We start from the raw sequence: 13602 nt of genomic DNA on the forward strand, positions 1-13602 counted from the left end.
TATCGACCGCGGCGTCAGTCGAGGTCTATAGTCATATTTCCAGGCGTGAGCATTTTTCATATCACCCTTCCAAGGTTTATCACACCGAAATCAAATAGGAATAGGCCCTATAGGTCAAACCATTTACTACAAAATCAACTTAATTGAGTTAGATGATTTATTGAATAAAATCGTATAAAGTAGATAATTAATAGCCAATAAAATAAAGACAGTAGGAGTCTTTACTAGAGAGTACTACAAAATTGTGATGAATTTTCTGCAAGACTTTCTCTCAGCAATATGAAAGGCTTAGTTGACCTCTTTATTTATGCGCGTATTTCTGCCAGCAGTGCTGAAAAAACATTAGTAACATTTGAAAAACGGCGATACTTTTATTCGTTTTTCCTCAACGAAATGTATAAGCGTGAGCACTTATTTTCTCAATTACACCATTTCTCACCCGAAGATTATAATTTATATTCAAAATTTGATATAAAGTTGTTTTCGAATTTTTTGGCACGGAGAAAAAAATAAAAAATGAAAAAATGGCAGGGTCCACACAGGCATGAACACATGGGGTAAAATGCTATAATATCCATAAGCGGCTCGTCAAAATTGGTCATTGCTGTCATTAAATCAATGTCAAAAGTATCATTATCACTTGCACAGAACATCAAATAGCACTGCTGCGCATGTGATATTAGATTACGGATCATATCATATGCATAGAAAAGAAAACAACGATTTTGTGCATGAGATATATTAAATCACTAGGAAATATACGATTTAAGTAACTAATGGGAAACTTGCATTGGGTAATTTTGTACGGTATAATGATAAAAAATATTGTTGTTTAATTACGTGGTACTTAGAAATATGGATAACATTTTGACAGTTCTTTACTGACGATAGCCAAAGAGTAGTGTTTTTTTTTTCTTTTCGTTAACTAAATAGTAGTGTCTTATAAATTTCAGTTCGATGACCGGACTGTAGTAGAAATTAGAGGTTTTAACTCCGTCTGATAATGAATCAACGAGGGCTGATATTCAAACAAAGTGCACGTTATTTTATACTGAAGTTGAGACGATATTCTCCTGGACTTATACTTGTAGCAACTGTAGCTGTGACACTTCTTGGAAATATCCAGATAAAAGGAACATGTAAGTTATTACATGATATTCTTCTGTCATAATCACTGCCTAGATAACTGGCTGATTCAGTTCCTGCACGACAATCTTATGTCACATTTAAAATATCGAGATAAATTTTACATGTAAGTTATTACATGATTCTTTTGGGCCGCACTACATATCCTTTCCGCTCCTGTAACGTGATGAAACGTATTAGCGTCTGATTGCTCTTTCACGCTTTTGTATAATTAACATTTGTTGCACAGAATTCATGTTGAAAATATTTCTGAAATGTCTAGGTCTGAAACTGTCAAATATGAAACACCCGATGTATATACTGACACTTTCAGACAACACCAAAAAGGACCTTTTGAACGATTTAACGAAGTTCCAAAAATCTCTATGTACTCTTACTCCGTTACGGACCCCTGTGAGATTTGTATTTATTCCGCGTTCAAATATGTTTCCGTAGATGAAAATGTATCATGTCGTGCTTAAGCCCATGTATTTTCGAATCGTTAGAAAATGCTGAAAATGGAAAGGAAAAGGAGAAGAAGAAAAGAAATCCACGCATACATTTTGACGGGGTGACCCCTGCACGTGACCCTGACTATCGACCAATCTAAAGGCGACTTTCGTTTTCAAGTTTAGCATGTCTAATTTTATTTTCTTTACTAAGTCTTCCGGAAATAGCTGAAGGTTTAGTGACGCCATTATCTGTGTTGTCAAAAACATACATATGCCTGGCGAGATTGAATAAAAATGTGCCCTGTGTCCTTAGGATATATTTGTAGCAATAATTCTTGGAATTATCCAGATAAATGCCAGATAGATTCTGCATGATTTTTCAACTTGTGCTATTTTCTACATTTAAGATCGTTACATTATTTGGAAATGTCCTAAGCATATTTGATTTATGAGTTATTGAACTAAAAAGGAAGGCATTCGAGTGGTTTGACGCCTGATTAATCACTGTTCAGAGTAAAGATGCACAGGAATCGAACCGCGAGGGCGTTAGACCGAGTACCTAAGTATCTGAACCGTGGTTAATTAGATGATATACCACAAGAAGGTCTTGATTGTTTTCATTCTTATACGGACATTGAAACATTTCGATTAAAGATATGCTGTGATAAAGTAAGAACCCGAGTAGTAATGAACCTGACGTCATCATGCTCATTTTACTATACAAACAGGTCCGCGCGTCAACCATTTTTTTTATCGTAGACTATGCAGAGCTTGGCATTTTTCTTTGTGTAATTGCAATTAAATTGAATCATGTTAGAATAAACTATATTCCTATATATTGTCTGTAAAAATGTAGGCCTAATATTTTCATTTTTTTAACATTTTGTAAACCATTCAGACAGTGGTTCTGCATGAAAATTTTGATCACATGGATATTAGGATGGATAGATTGCTTGTTGACTCAGTAGATGTTTTTTTGGGTGGCAAACAGCAGCCGTTTTGATCTGAATCAAATGCAAGTAACCGATGACACATATAATATAAAATATTCTTGGGAACAGAAGGCAGATTAGATGGTCATCACAATTACTACATAACACTTTTGTCTTATCATCTATGATATTCATAGTGATTACACGGTTGAACTGGTGGCCACCTTCAATAAGGATCCAGCCAGGTCCTTACACAAACTGAATAATGAATAATGATTTAAAACAAATGGTTTACAAAAATCTCCATAAATCACTTTTTCATGGAAGATATTAACTTTGAAGAAGACATGTGAACAGTTTTGCTTGGGGTTGCTTCGGATTCGGGCCGGATAGGCAAGGAGCGTTGCGCGCGCGTAAAGGCCTTAACTTGCCATTAATTCTCGCAAGGGAATTTATCTGGTATTGTTTCCGGGAAGTTCATCGGGCTACTGTTGGTGCATGTCGGGATGTGTTGATGCGTGTCTTTCGGAATTAACCAAACTGTTTTTATACAGTTGGACACGGCTGGTTGTGTTTGCAATGTCATGTGGAATACTTGAATGGCACTTTTCTGCGTGCCAGTTCATTCATTTCATTTTTACAACTTGATGTTGCACGACTCATAGGTACAGTGGTGAAGAGCACATACTTTATGTGTCAAGCCGCCCTATACACAAACATTATAATATTCAGTAATATATAGGAATGTCAAAACAGTTTCATATGCCAAAGACACTATAATTACAAAGCATAATGATTATACAAGTCAGCTTGTTATACCGTTTTGTATACTCAGGCAACCTTTATATAAGCCGTGCCATGAGAAAACCAACATAGTGGGTTGCGACCAGCATTGATCCAGACCAGCCTGCGTATCCGCGCAGGCTGGTCAGGATCCATGCTTGTTCACTAATGGTTTCTCTAATTGCAATAGGCTTTGAAAGCGAACAACATGGATCCTGACCAGTCTACGCGGTTTGAAATTCTTCTTGGAAACCTTCAGCAGATCTGTGTTGCTTTGTTGTATGCATAAAAATATTAACTGATTGCCGGTCAGTAGAAACCTGCCCGAGATCTAGTAAGACCGACGGCAAATACATTGTTTTTTAACATTTTACCGACAAGCTGTTCAATACGTGTTTCATAACATGACATCAGAAATAAATTTTCACAACGTTTTTCAAGGTTTTGACAACTTTTACCATTTATATAGAAACAAACTCTGTAGACCCGCATTTTTATATATGTAGCCATTATAATAAAATGTTTAAACATACCCATAATGATTTTATGGACAACCGGAAGGCTACAAAGCTATAGTTCGGCCCACTGGCACCAGACCAGAAAGAAAATGCCTCTGTACATGTTTATGTTATACCCTACCCCTAGGTATTCTATAAGAACCATGGTCATGAACGGGAAAAAATACTAACCCATTTCAATCGTATATTTCTCACTTAAACCGCGCAGATCGGTTAATACGTACCTAGTATATTGAACAAGCGATAATTTATCTTCCTTCGTGCACCAGTCACATTGTCTCAATATTCCATATTGCAGAGATGCTCCACATATTTTATGCTTTCGTCAACATTACAGAAAATACTTGCGTTAACTCCCCTAATGAACATCCGGTCTAGAGGTCACAGCAGTGTGCACATGTTAGGCGAAATGTAAACAACCAAAAATAGAATGCAAAATATTCACAGTTATACAATAAAACTGGAAATAATGAATGAAATGCATCTTGTATATGATTTTAAATTTGAAATCATACATCTGTTCTGTTTATTTCATTCATTTTGCACATTTATGCTGCATATACACATTTTAGCGTACACGTGTAGTAAAATGACGACTGACACACATTTTCGCATCAGCCAATCAGAATGGTTTTGTAATCTAGACCGGAACTTCACCAGGGAAGTTCAAGTAAGTTTTTTTGTGTAACGTTGAAAAACTATAAATTACGCGTTGTTTTTCTAAGATAAAAAGTATTGATGAAATGTGACCGGTACACAATGGAAGATAAATTATCGCGTGTTAAATATCCATAGTACACATTTACCGAACTGCGTGTTTTAGTTATGAAATGCGCGATTGAAATGGGTTAGTTTATTTTCTCCTTCATGACCATGGTTCTTATAGAATACCTAGGGGTAGGATATAATACGTTCAGAGGCATTTTCTTTCTGATCTGGTGCCAGTGGTTCGACCATAAGCAAAACCTTTCCATGTGTAAGAATTTTTAAATCAATCAATCAGTCAATCCATCAATCAATCAATCAAACACTTACTCAGTAGGTAAACAGGGAAATAAATAAATAAATTTTCACATTACAGTTCAACTGTAAACAATTTTGAACAAAAGGTATATGTCATTTATTATCTAGTTCAAGAGCATTATCTGAGATAAAGAAATAATCTGTTGTTCAACAGTTTATTTAAAGAACATGTTTGTTTTTGATTTTTCAGATCTCCTCGGGGTTAAACGTATGCTGCCACGGAATGAACAACCGGCAATTTCATATACAATACACAGAGAGTACGAAATAGATAACGAATGCGGTAATAATTCAACAGGATGCAATAACACTAAACTGTTGACTGACCGAGATGAAGGATTCGTGGAAAGGAAGCATAAGATTTCCATGGGAAAGGTAATTAAAAGGGATACGATATAAACAGGTTGTTATGAACAGTAGTTTTGTTTCTGAAAATGTACAGATGTGTAGATAAAAAAGAACTTTGACTTTATAAACAGTATTGACTTGTGAGTACAAATATGTATTCATTGCCTTGAAAACTTGTTTATTCAGATAGCTCTGCTTCGTCGTCTTATGTAGACACCTTGTTAACGATTCGCAGCAAACTCCTTTCTCAGGTTTTACTCATCACGATTACTGAAGCATCATACGTGCCTTTCCTACGACAATTCCAGCTGAATGTCAGGTTCTATAACTCTTTCTGACATTTTGATGCAATTACACCCGTTCTTGTAGAGTAACTACGCATTCTTTCCAACAATATTATGCGATTGTCAGCAAATTAGTTTCTGAATAATTACATTTTACACCTAGACTTCTTTGTCATTGTAGTATCAACCTAGTGACATAAATTCAATAACTCTTGCTTTAATTTTAATGAAATAATATTTCATTTTTGTACTTAGCCACATTTTCTGTTCAATACTTTATTGGCGGTAGTCAGCAAGGTGTTATCTCAGTAACAATGTATCAGCAACAACATAATACAACTGAATTGCCCTTCTTTGTCATGACAATACCATAAGAATGGTGTAGTTCCCCAACTCTTGCTATTATTTTATTGGAATAGTGTCCCCTTCTATGATTAACGATTTTTTATACGTTTAAGATTTCAAGCTTCCATTTCTATTGTATTTTGCTTTTACATTTTGTTATTCCCAGCAGTAACATGAAGTTGTCGGATAATAAAGATATGCTGTTCTTCCATCTGTTTGTACGTCCGTCTTACTCCACTCGTGACTCCAACCCTATTCCCTAAAAACAAATCTTCTTTTTCTAGATATTTCATCCGCCAATATTGTCACCACCCTACACTCAACCATACAAAAACATACACACCTAACCAATACCTTTTTAGCATTTGATTTCTTGATATTGTGTCTTCATGTTCCGGCAACTTTGATCAAATCAACCCTCTACCCGCGCCCCCCACCCCCTCCCCTACACTACCTCCCCCTTCAACCTACAAGTTTTTTTATTAACTTCTATTTGCTTGTGCGTTGTGATATTGTCTTCTAATATCCCGTCCATAGTCGTATCCCATCACACACCCAAACTAGTTTTTGATTCTTGATATTGTTTTAGTGTTCATTTACACACTCATGACTACCACCACTACCTCTACACCACTCCATCCAAAGAAAAGTACGCATTTTTTTTCTTTAGTTGCTCGTGTGTCTTGCTACATAGTTTAAGTTTCTTAAGTTTCTTGTGATAAGCTCCCTTTTCTTTCTTTACATTTTCACTTGATTGTGTCACTCAGTATTGTTTTCTAACTGAACTAACTCCATCTAGCAAGCTAAGAGACAAATAGCATCACCTTTTGCTGCAATGTTAAGTATATGATTGTTTTTCGCAATCTTTCTATCTTATTTGACCATACATTTTTGGAATATTTTAGCTAAAGACAAAGTATACGTTAGTTTTGAACAGCTTTCAGAAGTAGCTGCTTCCTTTTGTGTGAGAGAAATATGTACCAACTCAATACTCTGTGTTCTGATATTACCAGTTTAACAATGGTTTAACAAACGTGTGTTTTCTATTTTTTACAGACATTCACGGATGATGTGTCAGAAAAGCCACCCAATATAAATATATATTCTACTGAAGGGTACAAAAGAGCGGCATTTCTGAGAAATAAATGTGCAAATATTGATAAAAGGCAATTTCATCGAACAGTTCGTGTAAGCTACGACGTGAAACATAAAGCCCTGTATTGTCCTTTATGCAAATTAGCATCCACTTTCTGGACCCGTGTCTTTAAAATGTTAGACAATAACAATAAAGGAAGATTTACTAGACATCCATTTGAAGTCCCTATTTCACAAGCGCCAGCCAGTAAGCTGCATTTTGATATACTTGACCAAAAGATTGAAAAGACAGTAAATGCAAAAGAGTCCTTTATATTTTTGTTTGTTCGAAATCCATTCAATCTGTTATTTTCGGCATTTGTGGACAAAATTGTTGGACCTAACCCTTCATTATGGAAATTATTTAAAAACACAGCCAGCGCACAAGCTGAAGGGACGGTAACAAATACTTGTGGTGCAGACCTCACATTTGAACATTTTTTGAGAAATATTGTGCAAATGTACAAACTAAAGCATACCCTTGACTGCCACGTAGCCAAATTTGACGCCTGTCAGCCATGTGCAGTAAACTACACATTTGTTGCAAAAATTGAGACATTTAAAGCCGATACTTTCCACATTATATATAAATTTAACCAAACGCAAACTTTGGAAGTATTTGAGCACGAATTAAGTTCCTTACACGCAGACGACGCTATTCATGATTCAACTTCCGGTCCATTTTCATGGAAGTGGGGCATAATAAGATGTATTACGTGGCCTGAAGCATTGCAGAGAATATGGAGGAAACTTCAAATAAGGGGAATTATTGGTGTAAATGGTTTTCCGCTCACAGATAATGAGGCAAACAATATAGCTAAAGAAGAGTTTATTGCGCTTCTAGAAAAAACAAGATTTAAAACGACTTCCGGTGAAAGAGGTTGGCTAAAAGAACAGGCTTTCAAAGAAGCATATAGAAGTGTGCCTTTTGATGTTTTAGACGAGATTAGAACCATTTATTCAAATGAATTTTCATTATTTGATTACAATGATTCACCAGGTGAAATATTTAACAGAAATACAGAGATTCAAAACTATAAATTACTGGATTACACAAATATTAAAGAAAATATAACTCTTCGACTCTAATTTGTGCTCCTCTTGTTTAGGCTGTATGTCCATTAGCAACTGTACTTAAGAAATAGAATGACGTTTAGAGGTTATTTCATAACTAAAGTAACGCCAACGTTGTCATGTCTTTAATGTAAACACACCATTAACTACAAATAAAATTATATAACTTTTCGCAATTGACAATCACTTCAACTCTTGGAATACCTAATTTCAGGCTCCTAAAAAGTAACTGTCAATCAAACCTTTGACTATTTTATCTAGGGCTGTCAATTTGTTCTGACACAGAAATGACGTCACAAGAGCATCTAGGCTGCATCCGTTTACTTAGACAAATGACCAAAAACGAACGTGTTACATAGTAACAATTCCAGAAATAATACTTACCTAGCAGATGATTTTTTTTTCAAACTGATACGATGTTTCAGATATGTCTGTTGGCATGGGTACAACAGAATATAATGTATTGATAAATTAGCAATAAGTATTTTCAAAAATAGTAATTTACCAAAACAAAACAAAAAAAATCAATCAATCAATAAATAAATAAATCGAAAATTGTATGTGCATTTTAATAGATGGCCTTACTTTGCAACTATGCTCATCATGTATTTTTTTCAATATAAATGTGTTCCCTCAACAGTTGTCATGATTTTCGCGTAAAAAGGAAAAAGAAAATGTTAAAGATTAAAACTTGTACGATGTTCTTGATTTTGATCTGACTCATTCTTGCTTATTTTATATGTGATCCAATTTCATGATGAATAACAAAGAACCGCCCTTCAGTAATTGTTCAGGGTACATATTTACGAACATTTGGAGTCTAAAAATTGAACATACACATATGAAAATCCTGATATCCAATTTTCCATATCACGGGCTGTAAACACATTTCGTCGATTTATTTTTTTCTGTTCAAAAGATTATCAGATTCAAATAAATGTCGCAAATCGATTTTGTTTACCTTATAATCACGGGCCTTAAACACTGGCTCCCACTCTTTATAAAGGTGAGTTGTTAAAAGAGCCAGTGGTACTTTAATATTACTGAGGTAAGAGATAACAAGACTGGATTTCTCATGTTTCAGTGGCTAAAAATTTAGAAACCATATCTAAAACATATATGAGCCGCGCCATGAGAAAACCAACATAGTGGGTTAGCGAACTGCATTGATCCTGACCAGACTGCGCAGATGCGCAGTATGGTCTGGATCCATGCTGGTCGCAAACCCACTATGTTGGTTTTCTCATGGCACATGACATCCACGAGGATACTCCCAACGAACAATGTCTGATCCTAACTGGGAGATCGGGGCAAGATATTTATTCAGGAATCCAACATTAAATAAGATTTTGAGTACCAGATATGGGGCAATCATTAGGGATGTGATTCTTTCTGGATTAAATATAGCCACGCAACAAGTGGCGTAAAAATTTTCAGTAAAAGATTGTATAGAGGATATTAAGGTCGCTTTATCTCAATGAAAATGCACACAGACGATAAATATATAACTTGACAAATATATATGCTCCTGGCAATTTAATGTTGCCGGGAAAATATTTAATTCGATTGAAAGTTTACTGATAACTCCTAATGATTCGCAGCTTGTTGTGTTATTGTTAATAGTTGCTGGTTTGTCTTTCTGTTACTTTTATTTACTGTAACAAGAAATTGTTACCCTCTGACGCAACACAATAAAAGATAGTTTTAGGTTGCATTGACTACAAGTTTTTCACGATTATGATTTATCATTGCAACTTAAAGAAAAGTTTAGATTCATGCCAGAAATACGGACACGCATGATTTAATCCTACAAAGATATACTTATAATGAAAAGACGGCTGCAGTTCAGGTACCTTCCCATGCTATCAACACTGTCATGACGTTACTCCTTTGTACTCGCAGTACTGTAATTTTAATATTAGTCTCCTTACAAAGGAACAGTGACCCAAAATATATACAATTCAAAGCCAGTTCATATGTATAAATTTATAAACTCGAAACGAGCTTTTGATGATCAAACTAAAAATAAAATATATTTTTATTATAACTATGACCTTATTTTTCCATTCTTAGTTATATTAGTTACCCTATGGCCTTTTTGTATAATAAAGTATACCGACAATTAGTGTACCCGAGTCATTTGTCTATTTTTGGTATCCGTGACCCCAAATACCTTTCAAAGCTAAATTTTCAGATACGTTTGTACACAAACTGCGGTGGCAGTAAATAAGTCTAAACTAGAATTATTAGGGGAAACATCTTCGTGGTGATCACATTGAGTAAAAAATATATTTTTGGAGATAACAAGAAATTGTAACAGAGTTACAAACGTCCCCAGCCAAGGGACATGTTTTACAAATTATACTGTCTGCCATTACAACATCTTCTAGGTAATAGACCAACATACTAACAATGTATATAAATCAAAACTATATATCATATAATTCATAAAGACATTTTGAAGTTTGAAAATGTCCGGAAATCTATAATTGGTGAATGCTTTCAAATGCTAAACTCTGTATTGCACAGATTTAATGTGGTTTTATTTTTAAACAAGTAAGGAAAAAAAAAATATTCATAGTAACAACAATGGGTTGTAGATATAAAAAGAATACGATTTTCCCTATGACCAGTCATAAAAAAGACAATAGTTGCTATTTATATTTAAAAAAAAGTTGTAATTCTTAAAACAAGGGTGCCTCATGGTGGTGAATAAGTTACATCAAAATCCCTCCATTAATAAAGAATAATTCTACGGACATAATCATTTTTGAAAAAGGCGGGGGACGACAAGAGCTGTCACTATTAGTGACAAATGCCACTGAAGCGTGTACAAGAATGCTACAGTTGTCTGCGCAAAATATGGCAAAGTAGATTATGTATGAATAATTAATAAACAAGACGAAATAAGGTGACATTGACCTTGAAACTAGAGGTCTTTATTTTGCGCATGACACATAAACAAATTACAAGGAATATATGTGCCAAGTAATTTTTAAATCCTTTAATGAATGGCAGAGTTATTGGCCGAACAAGAAACTTGCCCTGTTATCCTTTGACTTGTAAGTGTGACCATGACCACGGAGCTAGGGATCTTGATCGTGTGCATGACACAGCGTCTCATTATGATTACAATTCATGCCAGATTATTTTAAAAAGTTCCTTTATGGATAGACGAGTTATGCATCGGACACAAAACAGACTATTTTAACCTCCGACCTGTATGTTTGACCTTGACCCTGAAGCTACGGGTCTGGGTCCTGTGTATTATACGTCATCTACATATAGGGAATATTTATGCCAAGTATTTCTAAAATTCCTTGATCAATGATAGAGTTATTGGCCGGACAAGAAATAGAACGTGTTAACATTTAAGTGTGACCTTGACCTTACAGCTAATGGGCAGGATCTTGCGTTGGACACGTTGTCTTATTATGAGTAACATTTGTGCCAAGTCATTTTAAAATCCCTTGATTAGGGCAGAGTTATAAATCGGACATGAAACAGACACTGTTACCTTTGACTTCTAAGTGTTGTTATATTTTCTTATCCTTTTGGACCATGGAGTCCATTCCAAAGATGTGTAATAGAGTTCCGCTGACGTCGGTTCTAGGGAGCGTGGGAGGTGTTGTACATTTTATTACCTCTCACGAACAGACTCAACCAAACCGAGACTGCTATTATTGCTTTTGGATGCATTCTATGCAGATTTTATTGACCTTGGAGCTAGGGGTCTAATTCTTGCCCACGACACGTCATTTCAGTACGGTGAACATTTATGCCAAGTTATTTCAAAATTCCTTCGTAGATGACAGAATTACACGCCTGACAAGTATTTACCGTACACACGGACGGACACGCACGGATGGACGGACAGACAGTACGATTTTAATATAGCCACCTTCAGGGACATCAAATATATTTAGTAACTGTGACCTTAACTTTGACCAAACGACATTAAAATATCATTTCTTTCACGAAACACGAGGGTCATGGTGTCCAAATTACTATGCTGTAACTTCGAAAACGAAAGATCAGTAGGTGAAAATTAAGATTTGTCTAGATAAATATTGAAAACTGTATCAAAAATTATACAGATGCACCAAATTTCTATGCTGTAACTTCAAGAAGAAGAAAGTAGGTCACGCTTAAGACTATTTCAGACGAGTATTTCAGGTGAGTATTGAAATCTGTATCAAACATTATAAATTTGGTCCTAATTTCTTTGCTGTACTTTCGAAAACAAGAAAGTGGTCAGTAGGTCATGACCAAGACTATTTAAGCTAACTGTTGAAACAGTTTCAAACATTAAACATGTGGTGCCAACATCTATGCTGTAACTTTAACAATAGGTTCATTGACCCTAAAGCGAAATAACTGAGTACAATGTTTCAAGTGTGTTTGTTTAACGTAATGGTAAAAGTAAAGAGTTATATTTCTTCTATTTTAGCCTGGATTATATACATGTCGCACACAGTTTGGAACCTAGGGCAGTACTCTCAACAATTACGGCAGACATTACAACTTTGATATCACACGCAAAATATTAACGCCCTGGCTTTTATTGATACAGAGGATAAGATTTTCAACGTTTTAAATATACAAACCATGTCACACTAAGGGGCGTATTCATTTTTACCTTAGGGCAAAGATATGGACAAATATGGTAGTGAGTCAAACCCTTATATATCATGCCGTATATAAAAGCTCTGGATAAACAGATTTGTATAGTCTGGTAGCTGAAAACTAATTTTTAACCGAAAAAGACCCTCATGTTCAGCAAACAAGTAGACACCGTCATTTATATGACTAAAAATTGTTGAACAAGACGTAAAACCAAAACACACAGACAACAAACTGAAACAATCTGAACAATTTTAAAAGAAGGCTACCAAGAAGTAATTTAGGAAAAGTTTCATCAAAGTCCATTCAGTTGTTTAGGAGGATATGTTGATTAAAACAATTGTCAATAAAAATTGACCACGCCCTCTGGGGCCATGTTTTTGACGAATCAGAAAAATGGTTATATTTGTAAAAGTTCACACAAGGAAACTTTGTGTGAAATTACTTTAAAATCGGGCTAATCTTAGCAGTTTTAAGAATCTTCTATATGCAGATACGGAAAATGACAAAGCCCCTTGCAGCCATGTTTTTTTTTTTTTACGAATTGGAATAACTTGAACAACCTTGGTAGAGGGTCACGCAAGAACAATTTGTACAAAATTATTTTACTACCAGACCATACTGGCGGTCATTTTTTAACGAATCGTAAGTGGGTGACATAAGGACCATTTGTTTAAAAAATTTTCACAATAGGAACATTGGTTTAGAAGGAGTTTCGTTTGAATATTTGGTCTATTTCTACCTCCGGCGACCTCTATATGCAACCAAGCGTGACCGTTTGAACAGCTTTGGTAGAGGACCATAATCATTATTGCCATCATTATTGCCATTATTATTATCATAATCATTATTATTATTTGTGATGTTGCTGTCATTATTATTATTATTATTATTATTATTAATATTGTTATCATTGTTGTAATTGTTGGTGGTGGTGGTGCTACTTCCTGGGACGTGTTCA

At 35.1% G+C, this 13602-nt stretch overlaps 1 protein-coding gene across 3 annotated transcripts; it reads left to right on the forward strand.

Moving 5' to 3' along the window:
* Positions 1-600: 600 nt before the first annotated feature.
* Positions 601-12727, forward strand: LOC128554533 (carbohydrate sulfotransferase 12-like). 3 transcript variants are annotated; one of them, XM_053535806.1, is made up of 4 exons: positions 601-794; positions 954-1139; positions 5024-5208; positions 6867-10128. In XM_053535806.1, the coding sequence occupies exons 2-4, from the start codon at positions 1004-1006 to the stop codon at positions 8031-8033; spliced, it is 1488 nt and encodes a 495-aa protein (XP_053391781.1). In that variant the 5' UTR covers positions 601-794; positions 954-1003; the 3' UTR covers positions 8034-10128. The 3 variants fall into 3 exon arrangements, with proteins under 3 accessions (XP_053391781.1, XP_053391783.1, XP_053391782.1); XM_053535808.1 differs by lacking the exon at positions 601-794 and adding an exon at positions 12469-12727 and having other exon boundaries at positions 839-1139; positions 6867-7152; XM_053535807.1 differs by lacking the exon at positions 601-794 and adding an exon at positions 2090-2181 and having other exon boundaries at positions 844-1139.
* The last annotated feature ends 875 nt before the right edge of the window (positions 12728-13602 follow it).

Source organism: Mercenaria mercenaria, unplaced genomic scaffold (assembly GCF_021730395.1).
Source record: "Mercenaria mercenaria strain notata unplaced genomic scaffold, MADL_Memer_1 contig_5099, whole genome shotgun sequence".
NCBI classification, from domain to species: Eukaryota; Metazoa; Mollusca; class Bivalvia; order Venerida; family Veneridae; genus Mercenaria; species Mercenaria mercenaria.